Genomic DNA, 20,112 nt, shown 5'->3' on the forward strand with positions numbered 1-20,112 from the left:
ACCCCACCACCCTTCACAGCGCTGCCCCCGGGACCTACCTCAGCGTCTGCATCACGGATCCGACCGGGCCCGCTAGCCCCGGTACCGGCCCCGACATCAGGCAACCCCGATCGGGCCGCTGGCTGCTTCTTTTGCGGCCAGGAGAAGCATCCGAGGTCGCGCTGCCCAGCCAAAAACTCGACCTGCAAAACCTGCCTCAAGAAAGGCCACTTCTCCAAGGCCTGCAGAAGCAAATCCTCAGAAGCCAGCAGTGCCTCATGCGAACCCTGGGGGCGGCCATCTTTGTGCGGGGCAGCCGAAGCCTGCAGAGCCTCATGGGAAAACCAGGGGCGGCCATCTTTGTGCGGGGCAGCCGAAGCCTGCAGAGCCTCATGGGAAAACCAGGGGCGGCCATCTTTGTGCGGGGCAGCCGAAGCCTGCAGAGCCTCATGGGAACAGCAGGGGCGGCCATCTTTGTGCGGGGCAAACGATTTAAACAGAGCCTCATGTGAACTACGGGGGCCGCCATCTTCGCCGCCATCTTGTCATGACAACGACGCGCTCATCTACACCCTAGCTTCCGTGACCCTGGATCAAGCCTGCCCGCACCACCTGGCCAGCTCAATGATGGACATCAAAGTCAACGGCCACGCCACGACCTGCCTGTTCGACAGCGGAAGCACGGAGAGCTTCATCCACCCAGACACGGTGAGCCACTACTCCCTCCCCGTCCTGCCAACGCGCAGCCGCATCTCGATGGCATCGAGGTCGCACGCCACAGACATCAGCGGCTACTGTGTCGTGACATTGTCGGTTAAAGGGACAGAATATAAAAATTTTAAACTCCTCGTACTCCCCCAGCTGTGCGCTGCCGTCATACTAGGGCTGGACTTCCAATCCCACCTCCAAAGTGTAACCCTAGCATACGGTGGACCCCTCCCCCCACTCACAGTCGACAACCAGCGAAAGTTAAACCGCCCACCGCGTAACACCTGCAGCCTATCCACCCTCAAGGTACCGCCACCTTCCCTGTTCGCTAACCTCACCCCCAACTGCAAACCTGTCGCTACTAAGAGCAGGCGGTACAGCGCTGGGGACAGAGCCTTCATTAGCTCTGAGGTGCAGCGACTCCTGAAAGAGGGCATTATTGAGGGGAGCAGCAGCCCCTGGCGTGCCCAGGTGGTGGTAGTCAAGACCGGCGACAAAAATCGCCTGGTTATCGACTACAGCCAGACCATAAACAGATACACCCAGCTGGACGCATACCCCCTCCCCCGCATATCGGACATGGTCAATGAGATTGCACAATACCGCGTATTCACGACCATCGACCTCAAGTCGGCCTACCACCAACTCCCCATCAGACCGGAGGACAGCCAGTACACCGCCTTCGAGGCGAATGGCCGCCTCTACCAATTCCTTAGGGTCCCCTTTGGTGTCACCAACGGGGTCTCGGTTTTCCAACGGGAGATGGACCGGATGGTTGACCAGAACGGACTACAGGCCACTTTCCCCTATCTCGATAACGTCACCATCTGCGGCCGCAACCGGCAGGACCATGACGTGAATCTGGAGAAATTCCTCCGTACGGCCCAACGGCTGAACCTCACCTACAATAAGGAGAAATGCGTGTTTAACACAGCGCGCCTTGCCATCCTTGGCTGTGTAGTAGAGAACGGAGTCATCGGCCCCGACCCCGAAAGAATGCGCCCCCTCATGGAGCTACCCCTCCCCCACTGTCCAAAAGCACTTAGGAGAACCCTGGGGCTTTTCGCCTACTATGCCCAATGGGTACCCAATTATGCGGACAAAGCCAGACCCCTCCTGAAAACCACATCCTTCCCCCTCACGGAAGAGGCGTGCGCGGCCTTCTCCCTCATTAAGGGAGACATAGCCAAGGCCACAATGCACGCAGTGGATGAGTCAATCCCCTTCCAAGTGGAGAGCGATGCATCCGACTTCGCCCTAGCCGCTACCCTTAACCAGGAGGGTAGGCCGGTAGCCTTCTTCTCAAGGACCCTACAGGGCCCCGAGACCCGACACTCGTCGGTCGAGAAGGAAGCCCAGGCAATTGTGGAGGCAGTACGGCGCTGGAGGCACTACTTGGCAGGCAAACGATTTACCCTCCTCACCGACCAACGCTCGGTTGCCTTCATGTTTAATAACAAGCTGAGGGGCAAGATCAAGAACGACAAAATCTTGAGGTGGAGAATCGAGCTTTCCACCTATGATTATGAGATCTTGTACCGGCCCGGTAAACTGAACGACCCCCCTGATGCTCTTTCACGCATTACATGCGCCAGCGCGCAAAGTGATAGACTTCAGACCCTCCACAATGACCTCTGCCACCCCGGAGTCACCAGACTCTACCATTTCATTAAGGCCCGCAACCTGCCATACTCCATCGAGGAGGTCAGGACCATGACCAGGAACTGCCAGATCTGTGCTGAGTGCAAACCGCACTTCTATAAGCCGGACAGAGCAAGCCTGATCAAGGCCACCCGCCCCTTCGAGCGTCTGAGCATCGACTTCAAGGGGCCCCTACCGTCATCCGACCGTAATGTGTACTTCCTCAACATCGTTGATGAGTACTCCCGTTTCCCCTTTGCCTTCCCCTGCCCAGACATGACCAGTAACACGGTCATTAAATGCCTGAACAAACTCTTCGCCTTGTTCGGGTTCCCGAACTATATACATAGTGACCGGGGCGCCTCCTTCATGAGCGAGGAACTCCGTCAGTTCCTATTGGAGAGGGGTATTGCAGCAAGCAGGACCACCAGCTACAACCCCCGAGGGAACGGCCAGGTGGAAAGAGAGAACGCGACGGTATGGAAGGCCACCCTCTTAGCCTTAAAGTCTAAGGGCCTCCCAACCTCCCGCTGGCAAGAGGTCCTCCCGATTGCGCTGCACTCCATCCGGTCACTACTTTGCACTGCCATTAACACCACCCCCCATGCTCGAATGTTTGTCTTCCCCAGGAAGTCGACTACGGGAACCACCCTACCAACCTGGCTGACCTCCGGGACCCGTCTTGCTGCGAAAGCACGTGAGGGCCCATAAAACGGACCCCCTGGTCGAGAAGGTGAACCTCCTGCACGCCAACCCCCAGTACGCCTATGTGGCTTACCCAGACGGACGGGAGGACACTGTCTCCTTACGAGACCTCGCACCCTCACCCCCCCCTCCCAACCCCCCGAGTCCAGCCGAGGTAGACGGCATGCCGGAACCCCACGAGCCTTTGCCGACTACGCAGACACCAGCTTTAACACCGGATAATGTAACACCGCCGCTGCGACGATCGGAGAGGCTAACGAAGCCTCCGGACAGACTGACATACCAGAGCTGGTAATACACTTCACCCCGCCGGACTCTAATCTAAACAAGGGGTGAATGTGGTAAACCACTGTTATAGTTATCACTGTATATTGTTCTCACTGTTCTCACTGTCACATCACTACACGAGGTCGCCTCTTGTCGCACTGTTATACCTGGGCTGACCACCTCCGACTCCGCCCATTACCTGCCCAGGTATAAAGGTAGCTGACTGGCTAGTATTCCTCCCTGTTGGATCGGATCACCCACGAGGGTCGGCTCTGTTATTTAGCCAATAAAAACCTTCAGTTACGTTCTTAACTCGTCGCCTTTTATTGGACTAATTGATAGGCATATCAAAGATGTCGCTTGGATTTGCTCAAACCAAACATAAGACGAGATGTTGAGGATAAGCAGTTCCAGCACATAAATGAGAAGCCAACCAGGAGCTTCAAGATAGGGCAACCAGCCTTGGCCCGCGACTACCGAACAGAAAAATGGCAGCCAGGCACGATATGCACACAGCAGGGACCACTAATGTACACAGTGGACGTTGGAGAGAGCATCGTGAGACGCCATGCTGACCAGATTCTAGAGTCACAGGAACAAGCCAAACCTGTACCACAAGCATGTGCACCTGGTAATGAGCCCGAAGTACAGATTGCGTCTACCTCAGAAGCAGGGGTATTGGAAGCTGACGAACCAACCAATGACAATGAGCCAGAATTGACTCCACCGCCAGAACAGGATACTCGAGAAAGGCGCTATCCAGTCCGGATCAGGAAGCCTCCTCAAAGACTGAACTTATAAATGACTATTTCAGTTGATGTATATATTACTGAGAAAATTGTAATTGTAATTAGTTATTATTTAGTTGTTAAATGAATGTTATGTACTGTTTATCGAAAAGGGGAGGAATTGTTGTGTATGTACCTTTAAGGGAATAACTGGTCTTAGACTGCAGTACCGGCAGTGACCACCCCTGTATAAAAGGCCCTAGCAGGCTTCTGTAGTTTCAGTTTCAAGCTGCCTCTTGTTCAGTAAAGTACCTGTTAAACTGTTCTCCCGAAGTCCGTGTATTATTGAGGCGCGGACTTTACATCTACCAAAGAGCCGGCACAGGCACGATGGGTCGACTGACCTCCTCTGTCTATGATTCTGTGTGTCCCACTGTTTGAGGAACGGAAACACTGATTCCTTACACCAAAGCCCAGGTTGGTCTGCCTACTTACCCTCCGTCTCCTCACTAGCACGTGGCACGGGTAGTATTTCAGGAAATAACAGACTTGAAATTCCTCCATTAACTTTCTTCTACCCGACCATGATTTCTGGCCCCCTTTGTAACAGAGGCCCCCCCCTCCTCCTCTAGGTACTGGGGTCTCCCCTACCACTCTGACCCCCAGTATGGTCTCCTCTAGTGCCTCATTTATCAAAGCTTCTCCCTCCCCAATATTTTCATGCATGGCTCGTTGCTTAATAAGGCTGATGATTACAACCTTGAGTGCACTGAGCAGCTTGCAGTTTAAACTCTTCTGAATCTGGGGCTGGGAGGCAAAATCTCACATTTCCACAATGTACAAAATAATCCTTTCCTGTGCAACTTCAAAGTTTTAATATTGAGTTAAAAAATAACATTTTGTCCCTTGGTTAATGTACTTAACAGACCCAACCCCCTCTACACCGAATTCCCACTCCCACCAAATTCCCATTGTCCATGTCCTCACTCTATCCCCAGTTCACTCCATTACCAGCTCACTCTGCTGTGCTCTCAGCTCCTTATTACTCTACATTGTAAGTTCATGTTCCTTGCTCTCTAAGGCCATAAGTCTTACTGTAAGGTTACTGATTAACACACAGTTTTCACATCTCTTCGTCCCTCTATTGTATCTGGGCTCCCTCATTTGTGACCATCCCACAACAAACACATCTCATGGTGTGTATCTTCATCAACCTTCTCTCGGCAGTTTCCCTTTCTTATATTTCTCCCATTGCCCCCTTTCCTACATTACAACAGCGACTACACTTCAGAACGGCTTCAATGGCAGTAAAGTGCTTTGGGACGTCCTGAGGGCATGAAAGGCGCTATATAAATGCAAATCTTTTCCTTCTTTAGTTTAACTGATTTTAAAACCCATTGCCTCTTTTTGATTTTACTAATTATCTAGGGTTCCCTTTTACTTTTTCCTTCCCTCGGATATTATTTAATTTGCCGTGTCTCGGATGGTCCTCTTTGTCATATACTTCCCACTGGTGTTCTATCTCACCCTAGTTCCTCTCTCCTGCCCCTCTTTACCTTTTCTTCCCATCTTGAGTCTGTGGTTCCCTTGGTGTATTTCTGCCCATGTTTAAATTCTCTCTGTCTCTGGGCCCCGATGATTCTCGATGTTTTAGTTTTTTTAATTAAATTTTACAGGAGTCTCTGGAGCAGTTGCCACGAGTTTGTTCCACTGCACCGACTAAACAAACAAATATCACCAACAAGACATTGTCACTCGGTTGTAGCCGCCCTGACCTCAGGTGACATTGGGACCATCCGCACCACCTGTGACTGAGACCGACGCCCATCAGTTTGCAGCTGGCAGGAGGCAGGTAGGCGGTGTGAAATTATGGGATGGAGCTGTTAGTGACCTTTCACCCTGCAGATAGTCAGCGGGGCGGAGTTTTTCCCACCGTCACTCAGTCCCGGACTGAAGAAGGGAAAGAGTCTCTCAGTGAAAGTGTGGGTGAAGGTGTGGAGATGGGACATGTTGTCCGCATTGTAAAATGACACCTGCCCGCCCTCATAGTCCATGAACACCCTGATCTTCCGGGGATCCCCACTCGGGCTGAGATGGGTATCAGAGGGGCAGGTGCCGGCAACATAGCCACTTCCGGGCAGCAGCCCCACAATCCAGTATCCGATCTCAGGTGTCGGTGTGAATCCCCCTTTCCTGTTGACAGACTCTTGGGCCACTCCCAGACCCCACCGTATCTTGTTCCCCACCTCCACCTCCCAGTAGTGTCTCCCTGATGTGAATCCCTCTGATCCCAGGACACAATGATAGGAATCAAACCGCTCCGGGGTGTCATGGAGCTCCTGCTGTTTGTCTCCGAGTCTCACACTGGTCTGGTCCTCAGACAGGATGAGCCAGGGATGGGCTGTGTTCAGATCCAGAGTCAGAGAGGCTGGAGCTGGGGGAAAGTTACAATGGTGGACATCGAGGTAAACGGCTGCCGGGTTAAATGCTTAATTGACAGTGGAAGCACGGAGAGCTTTATCCACCCAGAACTGGCACAACAACTCTCCCTAAAGGTGGTCCCTACTCAGGGTACCATCTCTATGGCTGACAAAACCCAGACATCGACCATTCTGGGTTACTGCACGGTACAATTGTGCGTTAACGGAACTGTATATGATAATTTTAAAGTATTAATCATGAAGAACCTATGTGCGAGCGTGATCTTGGGCCTGGATTTCCAGTGCAACCACCAAAGCATCACGCTCAAGTACGGTGGGTCCCAGCCGACCCTCATAGTGTGCGGTCTGGCTACCCTGAAGGTAAAGCCGCCTTCGCTATTCGCGAACCTTACCCCTAACTGCCGGCCAATAGCGACCAAAAGCAGGAGGTACAGCTGGGAGGACAGGCGGTTTATCGCGACCGAGGTAGACAGGCTCCTGAAAGAGCGCATTATTGAATGCAGCAATAGCCCGTGGCGCGCCCAAGTGGTGGTGGTAAGGGGTAGCGAGAAGAAACGGATGGTGATCGACTATAGTCAAACGATCAACAGGTACACCCTACTAGACGCCTACCCGCTACCCCGCATATCAGAAATGGTGAACCAAATCGCCCAATACCGGGTGTTCTCCACCATCGACCTCAAGTCAGCGTACCACCAGCTCCCCATCAGACCAGAGGACCGCCCGTACACCGCCTTCGAGGCGAACGGACGCCTCTACCAATTCCTCAGAGTCCCCTTTGGGGTGACGAATGGGGTCTCGGTCTTCCAGAGGGAGATGGACCGCATGGTCGATGACCACCACTTGCAGGCAACCTTCCCCTACCTCGACAACGTCACCATCTGCGGTCACAACCAGCAGGATCACGACTCGAACTTCGAGAGGTTCCTGAAAACCGCACAAAAACTCAACCTCACCTACAACGAGGACAAGTGCGTTTACAACACCACGCGCCTCTGCATACTAGGCAGCGTGGTGGAGAATGGGGAAATCGGACCAGACCCCGACCGATTGCGCCCCCTACGGGAGCTGCCCCTGCCCAACACTCCCAAAGCCCTGAAAAGGTGCCTGGGGTTATTTTCTTATTATTCCCAATGGGTCCCCAACTACTCCGACAAAGCCCGCCCCCTCTTGAAAGCATCCTCTTTCCCGCTCTCTGCTGAGGCCCACGCCGCCTTCAAAAGCATTAAGCAGGATATTGAGTGGGCCACGCTACAGGCAGTGGACGAGAACACTCCATTTCAAGTGGAAAGTGATGCATCTGACTTCGCCTTGGCGGCCACCCTCAACCAGGCGGGGCAGCCCGTAGCTTTCTTCTCGAGGACCCTCCAAGGGCCCGAGATCAGACACTCCTCCGTGGAAAAGGAGGCCCAAGCCATCGTGGAGGCAGTGCGCCACTGGCGCCACTACCTAGCCGGCAAACGCTTCATCCTACTTACCGACCAGCGGTCGGTAGCGTTTATGTTCAATAATAAACAGAGGGGAAAGATTAAAAATGATAAGATTCTTAGGTGGCGGATCGAGCTCTCCACCTTCGAGTACGACATCATTTACCGGCCAGGGGCCCTTAACGAATCCCCTGACGCCCTCTCATGAGGGATGTGTGCCAGCGCCACCGGGGATCGGCTACAGACCCTCCACAACGACCTCTGCCACCCAGGGTCAACGCGGCTGTTCCACTTCATAAAGTCCCGTAACTTACCCTACTCGATTGAGGAAGTTCGGTCCCTGACCAGGAACTGCCGCACTTGCACTGAGTGCAAGCCTCGGTTCTACCGCCCAGATAGAGCCCACTTAATCAAAGCTACACAGCCCTTTGAGCGGCTCAGCTTAGATTTCAAGGGCCCCCTCCCGTCCGTCGACCGCAATGTTTACTTCCTGAACATTGTGGACGAATACTCCCGGTTCCCATTCGCCTTCCCCTGCCCAGACATGACCAGCGCCACGGTCATTAAATGCCTCAACAGCCTGTTCTGCCTGTTCGGTATGCCGAGCTACATCCATACGGATAGGGGGGCGTCCTTCATGAGTGAAGAGCTACGCCAGTACCTGCTGTCCAGGGGGATCGCCACAAGCCGTACCACCAGCTACAACCCCCGGGGTAACGGCCAAGTGGAGCGAGAGAACGGGACAGTATGGAAAGCAGTCACTCTAGCTCTAAGGACCAAGGGCCTCCCTATCTCCCGCTGGCAGGAAGTCCTCTCGGATGTGCTCCATTCGATACGGTCGCTATTGTGTACGGCCACTAATACCACGCCTCATGAACGAATGTTTGTCTTTCCCCGGAAATCCACCTCAGGCGTATCCATGCCGTCATGGCTCTCCACCCCAGGTCTGGTACTCGTGCGAAGGCATGTGAGGGGCCACAAGACGGACCCTCTCGTGGAGCCAGTACACCTACTCCACGCCAACCCCCAATACGCATATGTCCGGCACGCTGACGGAAGGGAGGACACCGTGTCCATAAAAGACGTCGCCCTAGCCGGCATCGACAACAACCACGGCAATAGCGGCAACGACGATCACAGCAACTTTTACCCACCCACTACTCTTTCATCACCCCCGGAAGAACACCGACCAACGGCACCCCCACCAACTACCCCTTCAACAACCCTGGCGGCACCCCCGGCAGAGACCCAGGAGGCTACCGGGGACACCCAGCCGACACCCGCGGCACCGCAACAGCCACGTCGGTCGCAGAGGACTATCAAACCCCCGAACAGACTAAATCTATAGAAGGGGTGAATGTGATGAAATATTTCCATTCATCACTGCCTGTGACTGAGATCGGTTTCAGTGTCATTTCCCTTCCCCCAGACCTCATTGTATTGTGTACTGGAATGTGCTGTATTGTACACTGGAATGTGCTGGAATGTGCTGTGTGTAGGGCTCCGCCCATACCTGGCCCCGTTTGTAAGCTAACTCAGTCTGGCCTCAGTCTCCAGAAGGAAGACATCTCTCTCTCTTACGTGTTACGTTCTAAGTTAATAAAAGCCTTGTTTTGTTCTGCTAACTTCGAGTCTCGGAATTATTGAGGCACATCACCCACTGTGTCTTGTTCCCCACCTCCACCTCCCAGTAGTGTCTCCCTGATGTGAATCCCTCCGATCCCAGGACATAGAGCCAGGAATCAAACCTCTCCGGGGTGTCAGGGAGCTCCTGCTGTTTGTCTCCGTCTCTCACACTGGTCCGGTCCTCAGACACGATGAGCCGGGGATGGGTTGTGTTCAGATCCAGAGTCAGAGAGGCTGGAGCTGGGGGAAAGTTACAATAACACAGTAAGCGGTTTAGTTTGTTGCTGTGATTTATTCAAACACTTTCCCTTTTTAAAGTGGCCATTCGGGGGATTCCCGGGAACTGCGGTGTTTTTAAAGAGCTCCAGGTTCTGTTATTGGAATCTGCTCTGACCCGGGGATTTACGCTCCTGGGGTCGCTCTGACTTCTGCTGCCCACTGCGATCCGACCAGGAACTCTGCGGCCCCCCCGGTCCCCTGCTGTTCTCAGCGGCTGCAGAGTGACCCAGGGACCTTCAGAAACACACAAGGAATCGGCGCCAGAGGCTACGGCGGGGCTTCCAAACAGAAGAGCGGGAAAGGTACAGACACCGAAAGGAAAGAGAGAAGGGAAGGGAAAAGGGCAAAAGAAGCAAAGAATGGGAACTGCTGCAGAGGGGAAGTGAGAACCCAGAGGAGGAGGGAAACTAACTTTATAAAAAACCGACATCATGATATCCATAAATCTCAATAGACTCCAACACACAATCAGACAAAACTAAACTGATCGACATAACAGGACAGGTGGAAGCGGCATTTCTACAGGAGACCCTCCTCATCGCCCTCAGAACACACCAGGTTTATGAGTGAGTGGGTGGGACAAATGCTGGCCGCCTTCTCCTCAGCCAAGAGCAGAGGACAGTCACACTAATCACCAGCAACCTCCCCATTACTCTGGAGACACACATTCCTGGAGAAGGAGGCCGCTCCATCCGAATGAAAATTAATTAATGGGACAACCCAAAGTGATGCTTCAGTTCAGTGTCCCGAATGAGGAGTCCCCGCATCAGCATTCCTCACACTCGCCCCACCTATGGACAGCACAGGAACCAGGAGTGGAGACCCAGACTGTGCTCTTCACTCCAAACAGGACAAGCTCCCAGCGGACACTGGACACGGGGACAAGCAGTCGGAGCAATCCGAGATCAAAGTGGTGTCCTGGGCCCACAGGATGTATGGGGGGCCCACACCCCAAAGAGAAGGAATTCACCTTCTAGTTGAACCGACACAAGACACATGCCAGGATCGGCTACTCCTCCCTGAAGCATCCCGTCTAACCTGCTGTGATAGGAGGGAAACAGGACTTGCACCAATTAAACTCCACTCAGTCCTCGGAGCCTCACACCTTCCCTCCTGCATGACTCAGAGTTCCTGCCTACCTCTAGGCGAAGCTCATCTCACATATACCCTAAAAAGGTGGAAGATGCTTGACTGATCTATTGCACACGGTCACTCTGGGCCCTGATCTCAGACACTGAGCTCCAATCTGGCAAAACCACACCAACTGACGCCCACCCTACCAAGTTTCACAAGGCCACAATCCCGGAGCTTTCTCCCCTCTGACTGAACCTCCTGCACCCTGTACTGGAGACACTGAACCAGATACTCTGAAATTCATCACAATCATGTCAATACATAAGAAAAGTAAGGTTATCCCCACATGGTCACCAGACACACTCCTTAATGCTGACTGTAAAATATTGGCCAAGGTCCTGACCTGCAGACTAGACACAGATATCAGTGATCATTTAATCTGGGGTCTGGGAGCTGGTTTCGGCTCCTCTCATCTTGATTGATAAATCAGGAAAAGGAATATAAGTGTTTTACCGGGGTTAATGGCATCTATCATTTCTCTCCACGCTGTGTACTGTAAAGGGCTGTTGAACTTTCCGATTGACAGCTTGCCATCTGCTAATGATGGTTTATAATAGTCCTCACCAGTCCTGTAAATATTAAACAGTTGATGTTATAAAGTGACCATAAACTCTTTGCTGAGTTATTTTACTAAATTGTGCGGAGTTTCAGTAAACAGTGTGTCACACCTCCTCTCCTGACACGTTTCCTCCTGAAACCAATAAAACACAAATCTGAGTTGACGGAGACTGACCGTCTATATCCGGACAGCAGAAATTACACCCACATTGTGACAAGATGCTGATAATTCCGAATTCTCACTGCCGGGACCGCACAGATAGAAAGAGGGTGTATTTGAAAACCAGGCAGCAGAAATTTCACCAAAAATTGTTAAAAGCATCCGATAGAAAGAGGATGCAGTTGGAAAATCTGATTTGTGTGGTCAGGTTCTGGAACTGAACACCAGTCTCACTCAGAGACACAGTGACTCTCACACCCACCGCACCAGACACACCCACACACTCACACAATGTAACTGGAACTGAACACCAGTCTCACTCAGAGACACAGTGACTCTCACACCCACCGCACCAGACACACCCACACACTCACACAATGTAACTGGAACTGAACACCGGTCTCACTCAGAGACACAGTGACTCTCACACCCACCGCACCAGACACACCCACACACTCACACAATGTAACTGGAACTGAACACCAGTCTCACTCAGATACACAGTGACTCTCACACCCACCGCACGAGACACACCCACACACTCACACAATGTAACTGGAACTGAACACCAGTCTCACTCAGAGACACAGTGACTCTCACACCCACCGCACCAGACACACCCACACACTCACACAGTGTAACAGGAACTGAACACCAGTCTCACTCAGAGACACAGTGACTCTCACACCCACCGCACCAGACACACCCACACACTCACACAATGTAACTGGAACTGAACACCAGTCTCACTCAGAGACACAGTGACTCTCACACCCACCGCACCAGACACACCCACACACTCACACAATGTAATTGGAACTGAACACCAGTCTCACTCAGAGACACAGTGACTCTCACACCCACCGCACCAGACACACCCACACACTCACACAGTGTAACTGGAACTGAACACCAGTCTCACTCAGAGACACAGTGACTCTCACACCCACCGCACCAGACACACCCACACACTCACACAATGTAACTGGAACTGAACACCAGTCTCACTCAGAGACACAGTGACTCTCACACCCACCGCACCAGACACACCCACACACTCACACAATGTAACTGGAACTGGACACCAGTCTCACTCAGAGACACAGTGACTCTCACACCCACCGCACCAGACACACCCACACAATGTAACTGGAACTGAACACCAGTCTCACTCAGAGGCACAGTGACTCTCACACCCACCACACCAGACACACCCACACACTCACACAATGTAACTGGAACTGAACACCAGTCTCACTCAGAGACAGAGTGACTCTCACACCCACCGCACCAGACACACCCACACACTCACACAATGTAACTGGAACTGAACACCAGTCTCACTCAGAGACACAGTGACTCTCACACCCACCGCACCAGACACACCCACACACTCACACAATGTAACTGGAACTGAACACCAGTCTCACTCAGAGACACAGTGACTCTCACACCCACCGCACCAGACACACCCACACACTCACACAATGTAACTGGAACTGAACACCAGTCTCACTCAGAGACACAGTGACTCTCACACCCACCACACCAGACACACCCACACACTCACACAATGTATTTGGAACTGAACACCAGTCTCACTCAGAGACACAGTGACTCTCACACCCACCGCACCAGACACACCCACACACTCACACAGTGTAACTGGAACTGAACACCAGTCTCACTCAGAGACACAGTGACTCTCACACCCACCGCACCAGACACACCCACACACTCACACAATGTAACTGGAACTGAACACCAGTCTCACTCAGAGACACAGTGACTCTCACACCCACCGCACCAGACACACCCACACACTCACACAATGTAACTGGAACTGGACACCAGTCTCACTCAGAGACACAATGACTCTCACACCCACCGCACCAGACACACCCACACACTCACACAATGTAACTGGAACTGAACACCAGTCTCACTCAGAGGCACAGTGACTCTCACACCCACCACACCAGACACACCCACACACTCACACAATGTAACTGGAACTGAACACCAGTCTCACTCAGAGACAGAGTGACTCTCACACCCACCGCACCAGACACACCCACACACTCACACAATGTAACTGGAACTGAACACCAGTCTCACTCAGAGACACAGTGACTCTCACACCCACCGCACCAGACACACCCACACACTCACACAATGTAACTGGAACTGAACACCAGTCTCACTCAGAGACACAGTGACTCTCACACCCACCGCACCAGACACACCCACACACTCACACAATGTAACTGGAACTGAACACCAGTCTCACTCAGAGACACAGTGACTCTCACACCCACCGCACCAGACACACCCACACACTCACACAATGTAACTGGAACTGAACACCAGTCTCACTCAGAGACACAGTGACTCTCACACCCACCGCACCAGACACACCCACACACTCACACACAATGTAACGAACTGGATTGTAATGTGAGCTCCAGGAGAATATTCACCTCTTGGGGACAAAGAAATAATTACAACCTAAGTATTAAGATCATGGTAACACGATCCCGGATCCTGCAGACAGTGTGGGAGCCGGTTAGTTCAGTCACAACAGCAGATCCGCCCCGGAATAGACAAAACACTCGGTTTAAATCAGTTTCGAATTTTTCAGCAAATGCTGCATTTATTTCAACATTGTCATCGCTTATTCTGCAACTAACCCGCAATATAATCCTCACCTTCAGAAATGTCAGCGCGTCTTGTTGCTCCATCTGTTTCTGCAACTTTGAAAGCTTCTCCTGAATAGAATTTAAATTCTCTTGAATTTCTCGAAGGTTTTTCTCCATTGTTTCCACAATCCTCTGCTCTTCTCCCCTGGGATCTCGGATTAACCACTGCTCTTTCTCGGTGAGAATCTGGTGCATTTTAGCGAACTCGGATGTGATGCGGGTTTGCAGACTGCTCGACTGTTCCTACCAAATGAAATGTTATACGGTTTGTACTAAATGTACCGAGGATCTACAAATAGTACCAGGTTTCAGAAGAGCAGACTTCACTAACATGGCAGACGATTTGGAACGGATAAATTGGCCGACAATTCTGGGTGGTGATGAGACCGATGTAGAATTCAACTGGAATATGTTTAAGAACAAGATAAAAAATGGGGAAGAGAAATATGTACCCAAAGTCAAAGAAGGGACTGTCCCAAGAAAAAGCCATGGCGGCTGACTGGAGATTTACAAAGACAAATAAGATGTAAACAAAAATGTTTCTATAAATTGAAGGCATCTAATACTGAACTAAACAGAGTTGAGTGTAAGGAACAGCTAAAACAAACAAAGGTTGCTGTTAGATCAGCTCGAAGGATAATGGAAAAGAGAATCATAGACAATTGTGGAAGTATTGAGGAAAGCTTTTTCAGTTATGGGAAGAGTCAGAGAATTGTCAAAGACGGTATTGGGCCATTGAAGGATGTTCAGGGACAGATTACAAAGGTCTCACTGGGTATGGCGGAGATATTAAATAAGTATTTAAATGCATCAGTCATGGAAACGGAAGATGATGCTTGACTATTAGAATGGAATGATTTTAACAATAAACCTAGTAATATTAACATAGATGAACATATTGTTTTAGATAGAATTAAGAACCTGAAAATAGATAGAGCAGCCAGGCTGTCAGGGAGATGGGACACGTGCTGTGCAGCCCCAAGCCCAGATTGTTAATAGCTCACTGCACTCTGGGATGTTTCCCACAGATTGGAAGGAGTCTAATGTAGTTCCCATCTTTAAAAAGGGTGAAAGACAGTACCGGGTAAGTATAGGCCTGTGGCAAAACCACCAATGAACTCCTGTACAAACGCATAACTGTCTTTAAACCAATGTTACAGCATCTATGTTCGTTTGCTGAGTGTAAACAGGCTTTCTGTAAAAGCCCTGAAACAACGCGATGACGTCATCACATTGGTCACGTGATGCCCCGAACGGCGGGAAACGTGATGATGTCATGACGTCAGAGAGTGGGAGGTCCTGAGTTCAGACCTCGTGGAACAAGATGCTGTATAGACCTGTTTGCTGTTGCTCCTGCATGTTTTTGTTTTGTTCACTTGTTTAATTAAATTCGGTTGATTTACTGAACTGACTCGACCTCAGTGATTTAGTTAGGAATCCGTTGATTCCTACAGGCCCATTAGTTTGACATCAGTAATAGGAAAGATGCATGAGGGCATAACTAAGAATGTAACATATGATTGCATGGATAGAGAGGGACATATTAGGGACACACAACATGGCTTCATAAAAAGGTGATATCTTATAAATTTGATTAAATATTTTGAAGAAGTCACCAAGATGGTGGATGAGCGAAGCCCAGTAGGCATTGTTTACTTAGACTTCCAAAAAGCTTTTTATAAGGTGCTGCTTCTCTACAAGATTGAAGCCTTTGGTGTTAGTGGTAATATATTGAGCTGGATGGAGAACTGGCTGGAAGGATGTAGGCAAAACTAGTTATAGATGGATTTGGATCTGTTTGGAGAATGGTCACCAGTGGTGTCCTGCAGGGATCGGTGTTCAGACCGCTGTTCTTCACTATTTTTATAAATGATCTAGATGTAGGTGTTGGGGGCATGATCTGTAAATTTGCAGGAGATACTGAGATCTGTGCAAGTGTTAGGACTGTAAATGATGCTCAACGGCATCGGGCTGATCTTGATGTGTTGGGAGATTGGGCTCATGACTGGCAAATTATGTTTAATTTGGATAATTATTTCAATTAAATAGATTAGGGCGGACCAGGGTTCACAATTTTAGTTATGTAAGGCCAGATCTAGGTTAGATGTCAGGAGGTGGTTCTTTGCCCAGAGAATCGTGCACCTCTGGAACAGGCTGCCATCTCGTGCGGTGGACGCTGATTCACTGAATTTCTTCAAATGGGAGCTGGACCTCTTTCTGGCTGGGGTGGACATCACCTCTTACAAAAGGCAGGTACTGCAGGGAACTCAGAGCCTCAGTGAAAGCCTGGACTTGTTTTGATCGCCGAGATGGGTCAGAGAGGAATTTCCCAGATTTTTCCCCCCAAATTGACCTGAGTTTTTAAACTGGTTTTTCGCCTCTCCCAGGAGATCACATGGTTTTGGGTGGGGTGTGTATATTGTGACACACAAAGTATCACAATTGTGCGGGACAGGCTGGATGGACCAGAGGGTCTTTACCGGTCTCTCGTTGTTCATATGTTTATTTAATCATGTACCGTGATAGAGGGAACAACACTAACCGAGATCCCAGAAAATCAGCATGGGGAGACCTCACCCTAACTTCGGAAATCCGCCGTTTCTGGTTCAGTTCCGTTTCCAGAACCGCCGATTTCTTCTCTGTGAGAGATTCTAAAGAGGATTTCAGCTGATCCTGGGATTGGGAGAGAAAATCACAGAATGAAAGGGCTGGACTGTGGAAAAGTGATAAAATAACCAGGTGATAAAATCTGCTCCATTTTACCTTGTAGATTTCAACAGCTTCTTTAATCGGCATGAAGTTGTGGGATTTGTGTTCCCGCGCAATGATACAAGTGTAACAGATCAGTTTCTTGTCAGTTTCACAAAACAGCTTCAGTTCTTCCTGATGTTCCTCACAGTGAAGTTTATTTTCCTTCTCTTTCGGATCCAGGTTTAATTTTCGAGCTTTCTCTGCCAGACTGGCTAAGGCTCGATTGGTCCTGAGGTTTCTTTCCGGAAACTCCTCTCTACATTCCGGGCAGGAGTTTCTCTCCTTTTCCCAACACCGTGTGATACAGGAGCGGCAGAAGTTATGCCCACACTCCAGTGAAACCGGATCGGTGAAGAATTCAAGACAAATGGGACAAGTTGCCTCCTCGGTCCAACTCTCGGGCTGCTGCCTGGAAGCCATGTTCACGCTCAGCACTTCCTGATTCAACCCGCTTTCAGTTTCGATGTTACCGAGCTCCCGAACACCTTCGGCTCAGCGATTTCCCGAGCAAATTCGCTGCAATACTCGGAGAATTAAATTCCTCCTTTAAACTCCAGCCGGATCCCGTCAATAGGTGTCGCTGTTGGACAATATTTCTCAACCAAGGATTTTTGTAGCTTTCCTGAAAAATCTTTTGTTGCGGGAAAACCGCACATTTGCTTTCTGTGCAGTGAAGGGCCGCATTAAACAAACCGACTGACTCCGTGCTTCAGTTTAATGTTGTCTGGAGCCGGGAAACTCGCTCTAAAGGTGTAGAAATAATTGATCTGATCCCAAATGTTTTGCAGATGATGTGAAGATGTCAGAAACTGTGATAATTATCCTGGGTTTGTAAAATATTTAATTACCCCATCCTTCATACATTGATATGCTTCTTATAACAGTTTATTGATTTAATATGAGGTTTTGGAGGGGATGTGTCGTTATTTTGCTCCACATGTTGGCCCGGATTTGAAGTTTGGAGCCACCTCTGGTCATATTTCAGGCCCGGGCAATTTGAAAGTGAGAGGTGGGCGGACTGGGCGGAGTCTCGCTGAATTCCTGGGGAGGAGGGCGCATCGGGTGTGGGGAAGAAGGCAGCCTCCTAACTGTGGAAACACATTCTTGTGCTCAATTCTCACTGCAGCTGGCGGTGCCCGGGCACGGCCGCGCTACAGGAGCGCTTGTACAGGCCTCCAACTATCCAATCCCTAAAGCCCCCCTCTTTATCCACACAGATGTTGATCTGAGCAGCCACCGTTATCCGTGCAGATATTGGTGTTACATAGAAACATAGAAGATAGGAGTAGGCCATTCGGCCCCTCGAGCCTGCTCCGCCATTCAATGAGATCATGGCTGATCATCCAAATTCAGTACCCGGTCCCTGCTTTCTCCCCATATCCCTTGATCCCTTTAGGCTTAAGAAATATATCCAACTCCTTCTTGAATATATTTAATGAATTGGCCTCTACTGCCTTCTGTGGAAGAGTATTCCACAGGTTGACCATTCTCTGGGTGAAGAAATTCCTCCTCATCTCTGTCCTAAATGGCTTACCCCTTATCCTCAGACTGTGACCTCTGGTTCTGGACTCCCCGACCATCGGGAACATCCTTCCTGCATCCAGTCTGTCTAGTCCTGTTCGAATTTTATAAGTTTCAATGAGATACCCTCTCATTCTTCTAAACTCCAGCAAGTACAAGCCCAATCGACCCAATCTCTCCTCATACGTCATTCCTGCCATCCCAGGTATCAGCCTGGTGAATCTTCGCTGCACTCCTTCCATGGCAAGAATATCCTTCCTCACATAAGGCGACCAAAACACAATACTCAAGATGTGGTCTCACCAAAGCCCTGTACAACTGCAGCAAGACATCCTTGTTCCTGTACTCAAATCCTCTTGCTACGAAGGCCAACATACCATTTGCCTCCTTAACCGCCTGCTGCACCTGCATGCTTACCTTCAGCGACTGGTGCACAAGGATGCCCAGGTCTCATTGCACTTCCCCTCCTCCCAATCTATTGCCATTCAGATAATAATCTGCCTTCTTGCTTTTGACACCAAAGTGGATAACCTCGCATTTATCCACGTTATATTGCATCTGCCATGCTTCTGCCCAATCATCCAACCTGTCCAAATCATACTGGAGTTTCTCGGCATCCTCCTCACAGCACACACGCCCACCCAGCTTTGTGTCGTGTGCAAACTTGGAGATATTACAACTATGTGTGCAAGAAATGTGTCCAGCTGCAGCTACTGGCAGACCGCATTGCGGCGCTGGAGCTGCGATTGGATACATACTGGACCATTCGCGAGGCTGAGGATGTCGTGAATAGTACATTTAATCAGTTGGTCACACCGCAGGCAAAGGTTGGACAGGCAGAAAGGGAACGGGTGACCAACAGACAGAGTACTAGGCACAGGCAGGTAGTGCAGGGGTCCCCTGTGGACATCCCCCTTTCAGATACACCACTTTGAGTACTGTTGGGGGGGATGGCTTATCAGAGGAAGGCAGCAGCAGCCAACTTCCTGGCACCAGGGGTGGCTCTGCTGCACAGGACAGGAGGAAAAAGAGGGGTAGAGCTATAGTAATAGGGGATTCTATTGTAAGGGAATAGATAGGTGTTTCTGCGGCCGCAAACGAGACTCCAGGATGGGGTGTTGTCTCCCTGGTGCAAGGGTCAAGGATGTCTCAGAGCGGCTGCAGAACATCTTGGAAGTGGAGGGTGAACAGCCAGTTGTCGTGGTGCATATAGGTACCAACGATATAGGTAAAAAACGGGATGAGGTCCTAACAGCTGAATATAGGGAGTTAGGAGGTAAATTAAAAAATAGGACCTCAAAGGTAGTAATCTCAGGATTGCTACCAGTGCCACGTGCTAGTCAGAGTAGAAATAGAAGGATATTTCAGATGAATACGTGGCTAGAGGAATGGTGCAAGGGGGAGGGATTGAAATTCCTGGGACATTGGAACCAGTTCTGGGGGAGGTGGGACCAGTACAAACCGGACGGTTTGCACCTGGGCAGGGCC

The 20,112-nt window shown here is 50.6% G+C and overlaps 2 protein-coding genes across 3 annotated transcripts in view; one reads left to right on the forward strand and one right to left on the reverse strand.

The window, feature by feature from the left end:
* Nucleotides 1-20,112, forward strand: part of LOC147095880 (guanine nucleotide-binding protein-like 1) — a 176,426-nt gene that overhangs the window by 28,880 nt on the left and 127,434 nt on the right. The gene's annotated exons all lie outside the window — the stretch shown is intronic.
* On the reverse strand, nucleotides 5,781-17,744 carry LOC147095881 (zinc-binding protein A33-like). 2 transcript variants are annotated; one of them, XM_085974883.1, is made up of 7 exons: nucleotides 17,116-17,744; nucleotides 16,930-17,025; nucleotides 14,362-14,595; nucleotides 11,604-11,626; nucleotides 11,389-11,504; nucleotides 9,581-9,762; nucleotides 5,781-6,280 (listed from the first exon to the last, which is right to left on the reverse strand). In XM_085974883.1, exons 1-7 carry the CDS (start codon nucleotides 17,521-17,523, stop codon nucleotides 5,912-5,914), a joined length of 1,428 nt encoding a protein of 475 aa, XP_085831009.1. In that variant the 5' UTR covers nucleotides 17,524-17,744; the 3' UTR covers nucleotides 5,781-5,911. The 2 variants fall into 2 exon arrangements, with proteins under 2 accessions (XP_085831009.1, XP_085831008.1); XM_085974882.1 differs by lacking the exon at nucleotides 9,581-9,762 and having other exon boundaries at nucleotides 5,781-6,462; nucleotides 17,116-17,581.

This window comes from Somniosus microcephalus, unplaced genomic scaffold (genome assembly GCF_052327205.1).
Source record: "Somniosus microcephalus isolate GS21.2 unplaced genomic scaffold, FLI_Smic_1.0 unresolved_chr1, whole genome shotgun sequence".
Lineage (NCBI taxonomy): Eukaryota > Metazoa > Chordata > Chondrichthyes > Squaliformes > Somniosidae > Somniosus > Somniosus microcephalus.

Excerpts from the sequence above, each read along its gene's own strand:
- LOC147095881 (XM_085974883.1), bottom strand. The coding sequence starts at position 17,523 with ATGGCTTCCAGGCAGCAGCCCGAGAGTTGGACCGAGGAGGCAACTTGT. Across the intron at positions 17,026-17,115 it reads AAGCTGTTGAAATCTACAAG|GATCAGCTGAAATCCTCTTT; the intron begins GTAAAATGGAGC and ends TCCCAATCCCAG. Across the intron at positions 11,627-14,361 it reads ACGCGCTGACATTTCTGAAG|GAGGAAACGTGTCAGGAGAG; the intron begins GTGAGGATTATA and ends TATTGGTTTCAG.